General features: G+C 36.8%; 2 protein-coding genes across 2 annotated transcripts; both read right to left on the reverse strand.

Annotated features, from left to right (window-relative positions):
- Window positions 1-151: 151 nt before the first annotated feature.
- Window positions 152-8,638, reverse strand: mus81 (MUS81 structure-specific endonuclease subunit). The gene is made up of 17 exons (XM_051115932.1): window positions 8,556-8,638; window positions 8,136-8,300; window positions 7,912-8,041; window positions 7,686-7,798; window positions 6,844-6,960; window positions 6,672-6,752; window positions 5,914-6,002; window positions 5,610-5,801; window positions 5,349-5,534; window positions 5,125-5,252; window positions 3,559-3,671; window positions 3,029-3,148; window positions 2,855-2,950; window positions 2,623-2,751; window positions 2,371-2,474; window positions 1,531-1,614; window positions 152-338 (listed from the first exon to the last, which is right to left on the reverse strand). The coding sequence occupies exons 2-17, from the start codon at window positions 8,271-8,273 to the stop codon at window positions 272-274; spliced, it is 1,887 nt and encodes a 628-aa protein (XP_050971889.1). The 5' UTR covers window positions 8,274-8,300; window positions 8,556-8,638; the 3' UTR covers window positions 152-271.
- A 642-nt stretch (window positions 8,639-9,280) lies between these two features.
- Window positions 9,281-16,390, reverse strand: ovol1a (ovo-like zinc finger 1a). The gene is made up of 4 exons (XM_051114034.1): window positions 15,833-16,390; window positions 12,120-12,358; window positions 11,605-11,896; window positions 9,281-10,384 (listed from the first exon to the last, which is right to left on the reverse strand). Exons 1-4 carry the CDS (start codon window positions 15,930-15,932, stop codon window positions 10,047-10,049), a joined length of 969 nt encoding a protein of 322 aa, XP_050969991.1. The 5' UTR covers window positions 15,933-16,390; the 3' UTR covers window positions 9,281-10,046.
- Window positions 16,391-18,474: the final 2,084 nt, after the last annotated feature.

Raw genomic sequence — 18,474 nt, forward strand, 5'->3', positions numbered from 1 at the left:
TTTCCCTCATTTTAATGCACATTTTGCCTTTTTCGAAATCTTACGCTTCAGTGCTTAACGCTTAGGCACAGCAAGTTTGCAGTTTTTGTTTGGAAGCATAGAATTGAACTGAAATACTCCAGAGGGGTGAGAGAAACACACAGACAGCAAGTTAGAGAAACTGTAATTTATATCTTTATTACTTTAGACATTATTTGAGGGTCAACAAATGTACAGAAAAAAAGAAAATACAATGATTAAACTGAAGTGCACCACGTAATAAGGTGAAAGCCTATGATAGAGGTCCTTTTGTACAGTAAAGCTGATAGATAGTGCGGCTCAAGGCTGGTCCAAGATTCCTGCAATTAAAAAAATGATTTGATCAAAAATACACTGAACCCAGTCATATTGTGAAATAATATAACAATTTAAAAATAACTTTTCTATTTTAATATTTAAAATTATTCTTTATTTCTGTGATGTTTAGCTGTTTTTTCATCATTGCTCCACTCTTCAGTGCCACATCATCCGTCATAAATCATTTTAATATGAGACTTCATGCTCAAGAAACATTGCTTATTTATATTATTTTGTGGAAATCGTAATGCATTTTTCTAGGATTCTTGGATAAATAGATAAAGAGCATTTAAGATAAACAGATGTTCAGATAAACAGCATTTACTTAAAATATATCTTTACAGTAACTTTTAATTTATTGCATCTTTACTGAACAGAAGTATTAACTTCTATAAAATACTTATCCTTGAAAATATTTTCTTTAAAAGAATTCTCTAAAAATATCTTAACCCAACATCCTGAACACAAACGTTTGAACTGATATGTCTGTCTATATATGAAGAGTTCAGATGCAAAACCAGCTAAAAGCCATCTTGGTCAAAAATGAGATAATGATACTGAGTGAATGCTCTCGAAACATATAAGTCCATCAAATACCTTTTCTTCAAACTCGCTAAAATACCAGCCTCAGCCCAATCAGAAGTACTGGTACTTACATAGAAACCTATACATCTGAGCCTGATAAAAAGGCATTTTTAAAGAAAGACATCAGATAGATTTAGCTGGTTTTGCATCTGAACTCTTCATACACATACATACACATATATATATACATATACATATATATATATATATATATATATGCATATATATAAAGAAATATTAAGCAGACATATAATAATCCACGCTTTTTCCAGTGTACAGAGGTTTACAGGTTTTACAGGAGTATTTTGTTAATTAGATGCAAAGAAACCCCACAAAAACACACACTGTGTTAAAAAACTGAGGTACATATTGAACCGTGGACAAATTGTATTGTTGCATCCCTAATAATATATTAATATATTAATATATATATATATATATATATATAATAATTTTTATATTTTTAGAATTATTCATAGCAGATAAGCAAGCAAAGCCAATATATTATATTAATGTAAAAATGAATTATTTAGAGAGAGAGGGAGAGAGAGAGAGAGAGAGAGAGAATTAGATACTAGAATATTTACAATCAGTACAAATAAAACAAACCTTTTCAGTTTTCCATATTTGATAGATGAAAGAAGCTTCTCTTTTTCTGTTTCACTGGAGCACTGATTGTACGCTTGCAATAAACTAGAAAAATAATGAAAAAAGATTTTAAAAAAAATCAGGTGAACCAATAACAGGGTTCCTACACATTTTCCATTTCAAAATGCCATACTATTCCAGGTTCAAATTTCCAAACATCTAAGTAGATTTTAAAACCATATTTAACATGAATGGTTCATACAGCATTATTTTCGACTTTATATTTGGTATGTAGTACAGTCATCTGTAAATATTTTTTTTTGTATCATTGATTTTCACGAAGCCCCTACAATTAAAAAAATAAAAATAAATAAATAAATAAATAAATAAATGTTGCATGTGCAAACTTTTTTGTGCCCTACAGAAAATACTCACATGCACATGGGCCTTTTTTTTTGCATGCTTACGCATTATAGTTTCTAATCTTACTGTGAATAAAGCGAGAGCATGGATGCATATGAATTAATTAGAAATCCACCTGGTCAAAATTTGGCTTTCCTTATGGTAGTACCTCTAATATCAAGGCCTCACGTCCAATTTAACACATCCTCTGCAATAGGTAAAATGACATGGCTACGACATGTCAACCATGTGTGTTACCAGCAATTGCTATGAAATGCAATCATTTCAATTTCATACTGTGAGTCTGTGATAGTGGAATATAAATGAGTGAATTAATGAGTGTCTGTCTCTGATAGCAGGATGGTACACAGTAATTTAATGAGCGAGTGTCTGTGATAGTGGAATGTAAATTAGTTTTAATGAGTGAGTGTTTCTGCAATAGCAGTGAGTGAGTCACACCTGCTGACTGTGCTGTAGTGTTCAAGAACAGCGGCTGCTTTATCACCAGAGACTCCACTGATCTGCATAAGCTGTCGTGCAAATACTTCCCGTACTGTCTGGCACTGTTTGTACGAATCAGAGATCTTGATTAGAAATAACAGTAGAATTTAAGAAGGGGAAAAAAAAAAAAAAAAAAAAAAATTCGAACATAATTTTAATATCACTGCAACCCTACTTTCTCAAATCTCCAATGATTTGTTTTCACATTACCTTGTTCTTAATAGCCCCATAGTTAAATTCTGTGAAGGCCATGAGAGAACAGGAGAGGTTTGCCGTTTGCTCGCTCTCATCTTCTCCATCACCCTCCAGTTCTCTGGAGCGACAGAATAATGTACAATTCTGTGGATGAAAAAAAAAAAAAAGTCTCAATGGAAATAAATGAAGGAATATTTAAAGACATGATTTACACATGCTGCACTGATTTGGCTTTGAAAAAACACACCTGGTAGAGTTTCTGGAGGTATCTGGTCATGATGGTGAGGTAAGCAGCAGACTCTTTCACATCCTGTACACGCTTCACAAAGAAGCCATCAACCACCTGTGAAGTACACACTTATACAATCACATCATCATCATTATCCATTATTGCACTATGTCTGTACGGCCTGCTGTATACCTGCGTATTGACTATAGCTTGTTGTAATGTACTCTCAGGTAAACTAAGATGAGCAGCCGCTGATCCGCACTCCTCCACAAGATAAATGGGCTTACGCAGACCACACCTCTTAAGTCGAAACTAGAAAAAAAATAAAATAAACAGGAAAATAAATCTCTCACAAATTAGGTCACTAATGTTTTCATTATATATAGAAAGCAGAGCAGGTTATAGGGAAAAATGGGATTCAAGGTAAGGCTGCATGATAAATCAAATGTGATATCCAAAGCGCATCTTGTCAGTAAAGCCAGTTGTGTAACCAGTAGTAAATGTCCATCACATGCGTGCTTTCAGATAGAGCAGCGTTTACCACACAGAGCCGTAGTTCACTGACAAGCTGCACAAGCTTCACAATATCGTCTGCGTGGTTTTGTGGAGCTTCTCATTGAACTACAGCTCTGTGTAGTAAATGCTGCTCTATCTGAAAGCATCTCGTGGAGCCCTAATTCAAAGTTTATTTTTATAACTTTCTTTTTGGTCATGGTTCAAACCTTCTGCTCTCTGAAGCGTCCATCTATGATGCTTCCACACAGATCATCCATCCTCTTCCTCTCAATTATGTAATCAAGCACCAGTTCTTTTCCCACAGGTGGACGCAGCTGTCCTGAAGGAGGACACAGCTGTTTGTTGGAGTTTATACATGTGGAAACTTTATAATTTCAGCAAAACTTAGTGTATTTAACATATTAAAGGAGAAGTCCACTTCCAGAACAACAATTTACAGATAATGTACTCACCCCCTTGTCATCCAAGATATATTTATGTCTTTCTTTCTTCAATTGTAAAGAAATTGTGTTTTTTGAGGAAAACATTTCAGGATTTTTCTCCATATAATGGACTGATATGGTGCCCCGAGTTTGAACTTACAAATGTAGTTTAAATGCAGCTTCAAACGATCACAAATGCAGTTGTACACAATCCCACCTGAGGAAGAAGGGTCTTATCTAGCGAAACGATCGGTTATTTTCATTTTAAAAGATAAAATTTAAATACTTTTTAATCTCAAACGCTCACCTTGTCTTACTCTCCCTGAACTCTGTGTATTCTGACTCAAGACAGTTAGGGTATGTTAAAAATATCCAATCGTATTTTCTTCCTCAACTTCAAAAATGATTGAAAAATCATCCTACATGACTGCAGAAGTACCGACCCAGTCTTTGCAAAGTGAACATGCAAAGATGATCAAACACCCTTAACAAAAAAGGTTAAACAGCGATATAGGACGATTTTGAAGTTGAGGGAGAAAATACGTTTGGAGTTTTTCAACATAACCTAACTGTCTTGAGCTAGAATACACAGAGTTCAGGGAGCGCAAGTTGAGTAAGAAGGGTAAGACGAGCGTTTGACATTAAAAAGTATATAAATTGTATTACTTTTATGAAAATAACCAATCGTTTCACTAGATAAGACCCTCCCTCCTTGGCTGGGATCGTTTACAACTGCATTTGGGAAGCTGCATTTAAACTGCATTTTGGAAGTTCAAACTCGGGGCACCAAATCAGTCCATTATATGGAGAAAATTCCTGAAATTTGCTTAATTTAACCACTCTCATCTTAGATATAAATGAGTTTGTTTCTTCAATGGAACAGATCTGGAGAAATTGATCATTACTTGCTCACCGATGAATCATCTGCAGTGAATGGGTGCCGTCATACTGAGAATTTAAACATCCAAGAAAAATTATCACAAAAATCCAATTTGTTCCAATGAAGAAACAAACTCATCTACATCTTGGACGGCCTGAGGGTGAGTAAATTTTCAGCTAATTTTAATTTTTTGGGTGAACATTAAAAAGCAAAAATAAATAAAGATTTACAATATTAAACTGACATCATATGGCATTATTTGTAGTTTATGTGCTTTCATTGTAACAGAACTACATGCCAGCTTAAATAGAAGAGCCTTCCAATATTGTCTCGGACAAATGGGATGCTTTACAAAAATGACTTCATTTGACCTAGTAAACCATATCTTCTAAGAGCAACACTGCCATCTGCTGGTTAGTAACTGGTCCAGCACCTCTGTAAAACGATGTTAAAGTTGCTAGTGGACTCACCAGGAACAGGTGTCACTTTCTCACGTGCCACCCAGAGGAAGTCGCCCACATTCAGTTTCCTAATGTCAAAGGTCACACCATTTCTTTGCAATTCTTTAACCAATTCTTGTTTGCGACCACTGCTTCCCCTGTCGCATTACAGAGAGAACACAACCGTAATATAATTCTATAAACTATTTTGTGTTTTATAAAACAACACATTAGAGAAAATCTTTTCCTCTCACCCTGTTGTTTCTATGAAGTCTACGCATAACACAATGTCATAAGAGCCAGGTGGAAGATTCCAACCCATTGCTGTTCTCCCCGTCTCTAAGGTCTGAGATTTTCCTGTGGGATCTGATTCAGAGATGTGACCTCTGGGCTGGGTTACAGAAAGAGCTGTGGCAGGCCTTTCTGAAGACTTGCTGGACCTATTAGCAAATGAAAGTATAATTTATACAGTTAATATGCAGCACTTATGCAAAAGCCAACTTGATTTTACCAACCAACTCTGTTTCTCTTCCTGCTCCTCTTCATCCTCCTCCTCCTCCTCCCCCTCTAAAGTCAGATCTACAACGTCTGGTGCATCCTGAGAGTCCTCTTCTTCACTAATTTTCCCCACCTGTTCTTTAGCCATCCCCGTCTCTTCTGAATCCAGCTTCTCGGCTAGTGCCAGACCCTGATCGGTCAATGAATACCTGAAATAAAACATGGACAAGACAGATGAAGAGCAACTGAACTTGCCCTTAAAACAAAAACAAAACAAAACAAAACAGAACACTGGGGCTGTGATTGCAGTTTACATCTCACCTGGCAGGATTGTGCGTCTTTACCACAAGATCTTTCTGAATGAGCGTGCTTACCGATGACCATGCAGTGTACTTGCTACCAAGATCAGGCTATGTGTAGAGAAAAACAACATACTTAGGATACAAGCAGTGGTTACAGAGTGTTTTCATGATGCATCATCAATCAGCCATATTGGCAGCACTGGACGTAAAAAATGCCAAACCTGAATATTTTGCTGATCACTGCTAGTGAAAATGATCAATTATTGTCATGAGTTGCGCTGTACTAATCGGTCAGACCAGGAAAAATATTTGAAGCACTACAGACTGCCAAAGGTTAAAACAAATCAAGGTGAAGAGTGTAAAAGACTGAAGAACAAAAGGCACTTGGTTGGCCAGACTGAACCAGGATTTCCAAGACACGAATCTTGACAACATTTGTGTTTGTTTTTACTTCCATCAGATAACGAAAATATTAGGCTAATATCTTAAATAATACTGCTTGTATGTATCTTTACCACCTATTAACTTTAGTTTGTCAAAATATTGCACCGTTTCCTGCTTACTAAGCCCTTCTCTATATAATTTAGCAGCGTCCACAAGTTTTTTTAGACCGTATAAATTAGCAGAACAACGCATTCAGTAGTACATTAATTGTGCAATCCGTACTGTTGTTTACATCCAAGTATCGCCAATATGGCCGGACATCTGGGTAAGTGACTAAATTGTGACGTAAGTGACAAATTCGGCAAGTTTTGTGTAGAAGCGTGTTTGCCTTACCACTGTGAAGGACTTCTCACACAAAGGCTGTGCCTCAGTTTGTAGTTCATTCCTAAACATGAAGCCTTTACTGCCAGGCATCTAGAAATAAATAACACCCTTACATTTTATAAAGTGCATTAGTGCCACCACTATTTTTGTAAAATTGTAATTTAGCACAAGTGCTATTTACCTGTGTGTGTCTATACAAAGTGAGCAGCACAGCGTAGCCTCCAGACCTCTTCTGTGGCACATACTCCCTCCTTTTCTTAGTTCCCTTCTCCTTTCGTACTTCTTTTTGTGTTTTTTTCTGCAAAACGAGTCATTCGTTTTCTAATATTAAATTGAACAAATAATTGCAACTCTTGTTTTTTTTTTTTTTTTTAAAAGGGTTAGTTTACCCAAAAAATTTAATTCTATCATTAATAACTCACTCTCATGTCATTCCAAACACTTAAAAAAAAAACAAAAAAACAAATTAAGCTATTTTTGATGAAATCCGAGAGCTCTCTGACCCTCCACAGTCAAGGTCCAGAAAGGTACCAAGAACATCGACAAAATAGTCTATGTGACATCAGTGGTTCAACTGAAATTTTATGAAGCTATGAGAATAGTTTTTGTGCGCATCTGCATGCTATCCTCTGAACATAACCAGAGCACGGGGCACACGTGTTCTACGTCAACAGCACCATGTGCATGCCTTGTTTACATGCAGAGGAAAGCACAATACTTTCCAAAATAGCACTAGGGTGACGCAGAGGAGAACAATTGTTGAATAAAGTCATTATTTTTGTTTTTTTTTTGCATGCAAAACAGTATTCTCGTAGCTTTGTAAAATTACATCTGAATCACTGATGTCACATAAACTATTTTAAAGACATCCTTACTACCCTTGCTGTCTATAAAGGGTTTCATCAAAAATATCTTAATTTGTGTCCGAAGACGAACAAAGGTCTTATGGGTTTGGAACGACATGAGGGTGAATAATTAATGACAGAATTTTCATTTTCGGCTGAACTATCCCTTTAAACCAACCGAATGTCCACTCAAGTTTCCTGAAGGTTCCTTCTGAGGTCCTTCCATCTGTTTAGTGGAAGCCATGTTGCTCCTATGGCAAGAAGCAGCCAAGTGGATTGGAGCATCAGAACCTTTCAGGAACAAAACAGAAGATTGTAAACATAACACCAACAAGTTAAACAACTGTGGATACTTTAAACATTTCAGGGAAATTCAACGTCTGCACTACACTGAAGTCCCTCACCGTTTTCCCGATAATGCTTCTGCAGTCGCTCGTCCAAAATCTTACAGATCCCGTCACCAAAGTTCTGCAGGATCTTCGCCTCCTTACCGTTTTTCAGCGGCAGAGGATATTTTTTCAAGGAGTTTATGGCCTGTGAGAAAGCACAGCATTGCAGTCTGGGTTTATTTACGTGTTTACAGTCAGTTAAATGCAACATTCGAAACTGAATTCAAGAAAACCATCACCTTCTGGTACACATACTGCGTTTTCAGGCCTTTCTCTTTAGCGCTGTCTCGCAATTCTGTTAACCACTCCAAGAATAGAGGATTCGGGCATGAAGGCACCGGGCGCTTCCGACCCAAACACACCTGATCCGTCGGCATACTTGCATCGAAGATGCAATTTACATCCTAGAAAGTAAAAATTATTCATGTTGCTTAAATATCTGAAATGCAACTGACATAACCTCATTATATAATAAACTATATAACCTAAAAATGAATATATTTACATTAAAAACTAAATGCAGTTGCACGTTTAGTTATTTGCTTGCAACCGATGTGCTAAAAATCGGATTACAAACTATGTCGGATCCTAGAGCGATCATCTTTTAAAATGCATGTAAATTATCACTATTAATATATTGTCTGAAGTGGTTTATTTACCTTTAGCGGCCCACCGTTTCCCTGCCTGTCCTTTCGAACGTATTGTAGTTACGTCATTTCCGTCTGATGATACACGAGTAGCGCCACTCCAAGGATTGATGGTGCATGTTTATAAGGCTCAAAACGTTAAAAAGGGACATACTGCATGCCAATTGTTTGGACTAAACACAGACACAATAGCCTATGGCTAAATGATATTTACTGTTTTGCAGTAATATGCAAAGATAATAGTTAACTTATCTAACTTTGATTCGATTAAGTACATTTTCTATTTCACTTCAGCTTGTGTTTGTTTAAACGAGAAATTCTTGTAGTGTTACCGTTTAAAAGGGTGGTACTGAATGTGTTGGTGCTGTTGAAAATAACGGTTCTAAAGGGATAGGCACCTTTGAGCCGTTAATGCCTGATGGCCCCACAATGAAACAGCCACTGAATTCCATGAACAAGACCAAACAAGGATCTGGAATCCGCCGACATCCACCCACTGAATGTCTTTCTCTCCTGCTGTGTCTTTTTCATTTGCTCTTGCATGCAAATTCTAAAATGCTTTATTGTTCTTATCTCCTTCCATAACTGTTTGCGTCCATGCAATCATGCATTAAAAAAGTACTGTAAAACATTAATAATTAAGTTCTAAGTAAGTAGTTGGGTTTCTGATATGTTGCTTGTTCTTAAAATAATACTGAGAGAATGACTCACACTTCGTTTTAAACCATCAACAAAACATTTATTGTGGAGGTGTGTTGTTATAGATTGCCACAGCGCCTACTTAATTTATCTAACAGTGACACGAAATTAAAATGTTATCACATTTATGATGCCTTTGAATATAAAAAGTACAAAACATAATGCATCCCAAAAAACACATGTGTTACAGAAAGGCTATTACATGTGAAAATGTAAGTAAATGTATAAAAACTAGCAAAACATACCCAGGAAAATATAAAAACTACACCAGGATAAATATAAATCTTTTATGATAAATTTATGCAAGTATATATTACATACAGTAGTAAATCAGCAACACAAAATTAGTTTTCTTTCAAAATCCCTTTTTCAAACATTCAGAGACCACTGATATGTAACTATCAGCTGCCGCACAGTTCACAAAAGTATTTTTTAGCGTTGAAACATTGCTACATAAAATCATTGTCCCACACAGTTCAAATGGAACCACTGAATGTCACATTCATCCGTGTATGTCTCCTGAGTTGTTTTATCTCATCTATCTTAATAATAATAATATTATTATGTAAACTGAAGTAGTGCATCCATATGCCGTAGACGTTATCGTCTGCTTTTGTGTGTCTCACAGGGAAAGGTACAGCCTGATTCTGCAGCAAAAGTGTAAACTGAATCTCAGCGTACTGCCATTAAAAGCATTTTGCATGACTTCACTTTCCCTTTTTTACATTTTCTAAATCATTAGAATGCACATTAATTGCATCCCTTTATGTATATAAAAATATTTTTTTAGGAAACTCTCTTGCTCTACCTTCCTCCTGACCCTATAGTGTCATCACTATTATGAGAGAGAGGAGAACCAGGTTGGGAGGTGTCATCTCTCATAGCATTCAGCAGTGGTGAGTGTCTTCGTGCCCCCTTGGCCCGTAGGAGGACACTGTTTGGATGTTCGGTGTGGAGGTGGCGCACCAATGCATCCTGGGTTGAAGCCGTATGGCCGCACTCTTCACAGACGTACAGCTTGCTGCGGCGCTCCTTGTAAGCGTACTGTTGCATGACACCGTGAATCTTCTTCATGTGGGACTCCAGAGAGCAGCGCTGAGTGAAGGCCTTCTCACAGAGATTGCACTTGTATGGACGAACTCCTACAGGATGAACGGAAGAATATTTTTGTGTTAAAAAGTTGATGTTTTACATAGCACTTATTTATTCTAATTAAAAAAAAAATCAAATTGAGAAGGAAATTACATGCTGATTTGTTCTAATTTAAAAAAATAATTTAAATAAATACAATTTAATTTAATTTAATTTTTATTTTAATATATATTAAATTAAATAATATTTTTTGTTTTAACACACACTACAGTCAAGTTTTTGAACAGTAAAGTTTTTTTGAAGTCTTTCTGCTCACCAAGCCTGCATTTCTTTGTTTCAAAGTACAGAAATATTTTTACTACTTAAAATAAGAGTTATATATAAAAATTTTATTTTATTTTATTTTATTTTATTTTTTAGGAATTTATTCCTGATTTCAGTTGAATTTTTAGCATCATTACTCCAGTCACATGATCCTTCAGAAATCATTCTAATATTCGGATTTGCTGTTATAAAAATCATTATGTTAAAAACAACTGAGTAGAATGTTTTTAGATTTCTTTGATGAATAGAAAGTTCAGAAGAACAGCATTTATCTGATATAGAAATCTTTTGTAACATTATAAATGTCTTTATCGTCACTTTTGATCAATTTAAAGCATCCTTGCTATATAAAAAAAATTAATTTATATAATTTCTCCAAAAAAAAGTATACTGACTCCAAGCTTTTGAACTGTATAGTGTATAATGTTACAAAAGCTTTTACTTCTAATTATTTTTATTTTAATCATCAAAGAATCCTGAAAAAAAATTTACTCAACTGTTTTAAATATTGAAAATAATAATAAATGTTTCTTGAACAGCAAATCAGCATATCAAAATGATGTCTGAAGGATCGTGTAACACTGAAGACTGGAGTAACGATGCTGAAAATTTAGCTTTGATCACAGGAATAAATTACGTTTTAAAATATAATCAAATAGAAAACAGTTATTTTAGATAGTAAAAAATATTTCAAATAAATGCAGGCTTGGTGAGTAGAAGAGACTTTTTCGAAAACATTTAAAATCTTACTGTTCAAAAACTTTTGACTGAATATATATAAACTTTTTTTTGCCTTTTTTTTTTTTTAAATCAAAGTGTCTTAACTTGTTCTTCCAGTGAAAACACTTAAATCCCGCCCCTCTACAACATCCAAATCTCAAAATCCAATCAGCAACCACTCATTTGTGGCTACTTCCGTTTCACCGCAAACAGATGAAGCTCTTACCTGTGTGTGTGCGGACGTGCCTTTTGAGATCGAAGGTGTCGTTAAATCCCTTCCCGCAAAAGTCACACAAGTGTCTCTTCTGCTCGCTGTGACATTTCAGGTGTCTGTTAAGCATCCGCTGAAACTGGAAAACTTTTTGACACACCTGGCAAACATAAGTGCCACCGCTCGACTGCGCCGGAGGTGACTTAGCGGCAGGAGGGGAGCAAGGTGTCACTATAGAAGCAGGTGGACTTGCAGTTAAACTAGGAACAATAGGTGAAACCTCTTTGGGAAGCTCACCTGTAGTGACCTGCAGCGAGATAACAAACAAAGAGGGAAATATAAAGATGAAATTAGCGGTAGTGTAAACATTCAGACTAGTAAAGCGATATGAATATAACCTACACACACAAGCAACTCGCAAATCAATTATGTCCAACAGTGGCACAATGGCGGATGAATATGAGCTTATTGCCTCCGTAACTAGATCTTAGATAAACATAGTAAAAGTAAACATTTTCCAGAAGCCTCACCTTTATTTTAGTGCGCACATACGTATTGTCGTGTGTGCTTCGGATGTGCTCTGTCTCTGGACTCTGGCCCAGAGCAGTGCATGATGGGAGCTCAGCAGCAGGAACCACCGCACCGGGGTCATTGGTGTACATCTGGTTGTACGTGTACATGCTGTGGTCCTTGCGCGTGGACAGGCACAGCGCCACCTCCGCCGGACTTGCTTCCGTCTCCTCTCGAAGAGCAACGGGAGACATGGAGACTGGAAGAAACGGAAAACAAGCTTGCGTCAAATTTTAGAAGTACAAACTGCATCATTCACTGTGTCGCCACAATATTTGCTTTGCACATTTAGCCCGAGTATTGTTTAAAGACAAATGATGACAAGTGCAAGATGTACAAATCTTTCCTGCACAACATCTCAGCTTTGTGAACAAGTGTGGATTACATCCTACATAGCTGAAGATGAAGGATGTGAGTGCTAGACAATCAGAAACTGGGTGTGTATGCGGCTCTCGAGGCTAAGGGGGACAGTTGTGCCTCTGGGCCAGGTGTGTGAGAATGCGAGTGTGAGTGGGTGGGTTGACTGGTGCGCTGAGTGTGTAAGCGTATTGTGCCGGGTTGAAGTCAAACCACTCCTGTTACTGCTTTACCAGTCAGACCAGCTGAGCTAGAGGCACAGGCTCGAGCTCCCTTTATACAAACCTCCACGCAGCACAATACATCAGATGGATAATCTACAAATGTTTGCCCGTAAACTATCATGTTCTTTCCTGAGAGGTCGTTCGATCATAGCCGCATCCACTGAGGAGATTATTAGGTCACGGGGGAGAGAAAAAACATTGGTTGCATGGAGATTTCAGATGATCAAAAACGCTAATACTAGTAGCCTGAACAATGAATCTGTTGATTCTGGTGTGGCACAATCGACTGGGTTGCAAATTATAATGCAAATATCTAATGTGTGCAATGCCTAACGGTAACATGCACCAATCTATATTTCATAACGACCATATGATCCAAGCTTAGACTTGTAGAGTTGGTTGGTTACTGGTCATTAACAAACAAAACAACAGCCTATAGTAGTTTCACTGCTGAAAAGACCAGAATGTCTGTATGATTTATAAACAGTGTTGGGGGTAATGCATTACAAGTAACGTGTGTTACATAATCAGATTACTTTTTCAAGTAACACATTACTTTTTAATGTACAATAAAATATCCGAGTTGCTTTTTCAAAGCAATGCCAGTTACTTTGTTTTCCCATTTATTGACTGACAAGTCTACTATCCTCATGTTGAGGGAAATCAGAAGTATAGAGGCGTTGTGTGCACTGAGTGAACACGATGTTACTGTACGTCTAGACTAAATGTGAACATGCATTAATTCATGTCACTCTTAAAAACAGATTCAGTATTTTAAAATGAATTAAAACAGTGAAATGCAAACTTAGAATGTGTTTAAATATGTTAAATAATGTATTTACTTCCATTTTATTAATTAATTCCTTTGCTGCTGACCTTTGATGATCCAGTTCAATAAGCAAAAATCACTTTAGATTAACCAACATTTATGCTTCACTGTTTGTTTTATGGCTGAAGAGTGTTAAACCTTCTTCTCCTGCATTCAACTGTACAGACATGAATTTAGTTTTCCTTCAGCCTTAGGCTTTTTCATTTCACTTTTTTCCTAAAAATATAACAAGCGCTGCCCAGATTTTAAAAGTAACGTAAAGGTAATGCAACACGTTACTTACCATAAAAGTAACTAAGTATTCGTAATTTGTCACTTTTTAGAGAGTAACGCAATATTGACAATATTGTTATTTATTGTATTTTATTAATATATTTTTACGTTTTAACAAGCTACACGTAAAAGACAGTACATAGCAGTGATTGTTTCTTTTTGCCTTTGCCCTCATGTTTGCCAACCCCTCCCTTCACAGACAGTGACACCGCAAACAATAACACGAAGATGAACGACAGCCAACAGTTTTATCTTAAATATCACAAATAGATTTGACTTTATTAGGATATAATAAATATTATTAAGATTTTATTATTTTATTTGTAGGTTGATGAGTGAAAAAGCATTTTAATTAAATGCATAAAAAACATATTTGATCTCATTACTGAATATAAAATGCGCAGCAGGCCTGAACCTAAACTGGTTTATCAGTCACTGAAGCAATGCAAAGCAAGTGTGTAGTTAATTTAGATTTTTCAAAAATTTTTATTGTTGTTTTTATGTTTCAAAGACAGTTTTACCCGTATAACCGTTTGTTTTTGCCTCACGCTGAAGGCGCAGAAGAATAAAACCATTAAAAAGAACGAAACTAAGTTAATGAATGGGTTAAAACAAGAGTCATAAAACGGGTAGGCGACGTCGATAAATATATAACAATGCCTGTGCTCCGGGTTTGTTCAGCTGATATCGAAAAGTGAGGTGAAAGGTACACTCGCTGTGTGTGTATGTGTGTTTGCTAAGGGTGTAGCGGGAAAAGGGAGACAGCGCGGCGAAGCCCGTTATTTCCTTCACCGCTGTAAACATTAACCCAAAACCATATCACGGACGACAAACTAAAGAACCACGATGCGTTAAAACGGATGCGGCATTGATTAGAAAAAGAAGAAAGAAAAGAAAGAAAGAAAGAAAGATTAGATAAATTAGACTTTTTCATAGCCTTTCAGCATTGCTGTATAGGGAGATTATCACAATTAATTTAATCACTGATTAACACCGCTTTAAGTAATTAGCCTATACAGTAAACGTTATGGCAACGAAAAGAACAGGTACAACAACCTCCTGACATACCTGCGTGAATCAGTGATATAAATGTCTCTGTTTCAGGTTAGTTCAGTTTATGAATGGGCTGTTATGCAAATGGATTAAACTTTCGCACACACACAAAAAAAAAAAAAAAAAAAAAAAACGCAGGGTGACAAACACTAAAAACATCTGAACGCATTCTTTTAGAATGTCACAATTCTACAACACACAATTCGTCTTTAACTATTAACCGTTCATATTTAAAAATGACACTAATACATTATAATATCTCATTGCGGATGATCATAAAATGATGACCCGTAGTCTTAAGAAGGGGCTCATAATGAACACTTGTGTCTATTCCGTTAGGTGACCCGCAATAATAGCCAAAATGTTTACCTCGAAAAACAGTTAAAATAAGCTTGTAATACGAATACGTAAATAAATACCACCTAATATATAATCTACACTGCCTAATCTAGCAGTAGCAGCTTTCAGTTAAAAAGTTTCCTTTACCTCGAGAAAAAAAAAAAAAGCTTATATGGTGCTTGACTATAAATGTTTTGTGTGGGCCACTGGCACCTTACTGTGTTGCAATGAGTTTTATGTTATAAGGAAGACAGTTGGGTCTGAAGGTCAACTAAAAGAGCAATAACGGCCCTCTTACACACAAACTCATTGTATAAGAGCATTTTTAGTTCAATCACTCACAAAAATAGTGGAATTTAGGTACGTTTTGTAAGCCTTTTAAAATAATGTAGCCTACCATAAAAGCTACGCACATTTTTAAAAATACATTTAAAAACAAAATGCACAAAACAAGCTATTAAATCACAAATGGATGTTGCTTAAAATCACTTAGGTTTTCTTGGGAATGAGCTGTTGTGTTAGTGAATGTGCCATTCGATGCATCCGTACCGTTATCCCGGATTGTGTGCTAAAAGTGTTTACTTTTGTATCGTCTCACCTGGAATATAAATGTCACCGCGTTCATGATCTGGCAGATCGCTCCAGTTTCTCTTGCCGGGTGAATTTCCCGTTTTCTTCACTAGGAAAGCTCGTGGCATGGTCTATTCCCGAGGTCCTTCCCGCTATCTCTCAAAAATTAAACAGCAGTTTTTTTTAAACACCGACCTACTTTTGGAACTGCTTTAAAATACACATTAACTGTAAAGTCCTTCTTGGATGGCGTCTTCAAATGCTTTTCCTCAGTTTGGAAAAACCAACCCAAGTTCTTGGCTCTATACGCACACCTCTGGACTCCAAACTTTTTGTACCTGTGCAGGTTTCCGTGGAGTTTCCCACTACATTTACCCGCTTCTGCTTACACCTTCCGCCGTCTTCCGCTACTCGGAGTTTACGAAGTCTTCTTCGAAAAATTCACCCAGTCCAGTAGGTTAAGACACAGCTAGGTGTCTTTGTCAAGATGGGAGGTGATGTTTGTGCCAGGTAAATAGTCCAAACTGCTCAGCCGACGGACTACAAAACGAATTTCAGTAGCTGATTAGAGCGCAGGTACACTTTTCATGAGGAAACAGGTAACAATGCGCATGCGTTTGAACATAACGGTGACAACAAACCCGACCCAGTCCGGCCTCTACGCCTTACCTGTCCAACCGGTTTTCTCTCTCTGTCTTCCCCCCTCCCCTGAACAATTCCGCTTCAAGGTGGCAGCGAAGTGAATGTAGAGGTAATAGCCTACGAGGAAAGATGTGACCAAAAACGAACTAAGACGAAATGTTACACCGATTGTATACAGGTAAAGTTGACTATTACGTCATGTACAAAAAACAAAAAAACCTGAAAAACGGTGTAGTTTCCTCCTTGGGTTTTTCTTCTGACACTTTGAGAGCATGTCTTGGGCATTTAAATATGGTGGAAACAGCTCAAATGACCAAAGGTCATTTATTATTTTTTTTTGTTTAGTGTAGTCACTCATATTGCTTATTGTTCATTAGACTAAGCATTGGATGTGGGAACAGCTAGTGATGATGATCATTGTAACTCAACGGCCAAATGCAGCTGCACAGGCTTTGTTCCTCTTAATTCACTAAAAATAAAACTTTAACAATATTACTGTGAAACTTCTGAGCTAATCCCCTGGAATTTCACACCTTATGTATGAAGCAACTGATAATGACAGTTAAACTACACAAGTGTACACAAAACAGCAGTTCATCATGATGCTAATCGAACAATTAGGAAAATACTCAGTTTCAACGGTTTCATGTCAGCAGCTACTTTTTGCAGTTTCGCTTACACTTCAAAAAATAAAGGTTCTTTATTGGAACCTTTCAAATGCAGAAAAAGTTCTTTGGATTTCTAAAATTGGATTTCAAAACCTGTTCTTTCAAAAATGGTTCTTCTGTGGAGCCTATATTTTTAAGAGTGTACGCTGAAATGTTTGCTAGAGTAGCAGTACACACTGTATATTTTCCGAAATGTTCATGCTATTCTTCTGCTTTAGCCTACAGAGTGCTTCCATCATATGAAAACTAAAATTGACATCAAGTCCTAAAATGCTTATTTTCCTCAGTCATGTGCGTTAGCTTTAAATGACCCAGATAATGGGAGGAGAGAGCAATATATAAATGAAAAACAGGCTGAGGTAAAAAGAGCAAACAGGCGGAAAGATGAAGAGTTGATAGCACAAATGAGAAAGAGAAAGACTTTGAGTGAAAAAAGGAGTGTGTAGGTGTGCAGAATGACAGGTATGCTGTTTGGGCTGTTGGAGTGGTTGTGGCAGAACATTAGGCTTAAGTTTTTTTTTTTTTTTTTTTTTTTTTTAAATCAGCCTCTCCATCCAGCTCTCACTAAAACGGCTCTATCAAAATTAATATGAGAAATTATCATGATTTAAAACTTCTAGAGGTCTCATAAGTGAGAATGAACATCCCTCATAATGCAGGCCTTGCATTCTATACGCCGTTATAAATCAGTTCAGCCACAAGACGGAAGTCCCGTGCACCTTATACTGTAAACTTACTGTTACAAACATCGGTCTCAAAGACCAGACGTTGGCAGCCATGCAAGTAGAGCTGCCAGGAGGGCAAGAGTCAGTACATTCAAGCTGAACCTGATAGACGGCCTACGACCATTTCTCTGACAATCACCCCATCCCTTCCCCCATTTCTCTTCTTCTCTTTCTGCTCAGAGCCTGCTTTACTTCATTCACTTCTAAGCCATAAGAATGACTGGTAGTGACTTTTATTAAAGCTATGGGTTTTTTCCACAGCTGGGTGGAGTTGTGACCAGCACGCATTACTGTCACAGTATTTGTGTGACATGACTTTAGCGTGTGTCACACCTGTTGACCAGAATCGATTTGTGGTCTGAAAAGGTAGTTTGGAAAAACTCTTCTCACAGATCCACATTCTAGAGTGCATTAGTAAGGAATGTTTGTTACTATTGAAATATGGTAGCAGTCATCACACACACATGCTTTCTCATTCTGTCTTTTTTGTTATGTCAGTGTGCGTTCCTGCTTGGCTTGTTACACCTGTGATTTGAGCCACGATGAATTTTAAAGTTCACATGATGCTATTTTTTCCATTTAATCATCTGTTGAACTTCCTGGAATGCTTTTTTGCCTTTATTATTAAGTGGTAA

This window comes from Labeo rohita, chromosome 7, assembly GCF_022985175.1.
Source record: "Labeo rohita strain BAU-BD-2019 chromosome 7, IGBB_LRoh.1.0, whole genome shotgun sequence".
In the NCBI taxonomy this organism is placed as follows: Eukaryota; Metazoa; Chordata; class Actinopteri; order Cypriniformes; family Cyprinidae; genus Labeo; species Labeo rohita.

Excerpts from the sequence above, each read along its gene's own strand:
- mus81 (XM_051115932.1), bottom strand. The coding sequence starts at position 8,273 with ATGCCGACGGATCAGGTGTGTTTGGGTCGGAAGCGCCCGGTGCCTTCA. Across the intron at positions 6,003-6,671 it reads GTGAGAAGTCCTTCACAGTG|CCTGATCTTGGTAGCAAGTA; the intron begins GTAAGGCAAACA and ends CTCTACACATAG. Across the intron at positions 2,475-2,622 it reads ATGGGGCTATTAAGAACAAG|TGCCAGACAGTACGGGAAGT; the intron begins GTAATGTGAAAA and ends TCGTACAAACAG.
- ovol1a (XM_051114034.1), bottom strand. The coding sequence starts at position 15,932 with ATGCCACGAGCTTTCCTAGTGAAGAAAACGGGAAATTCACCCGGCAAG. Across the intron at positions 12,359-15,832 it reads CGGTGACATTTATATTCCAG|TCTCCATGTCTCCCGTTGCT; the intron begins GTGAGACGATAC and ends CGTTTCTTCCAG. Across the intron at positions 11,897-12,119 it reads ATGTGCGCACTAAAATAAAG|GTCACTACAGGTGAGCTTCC; the intron begins GTGAGGCTTCTG and ends ATCTCGCTGCAG.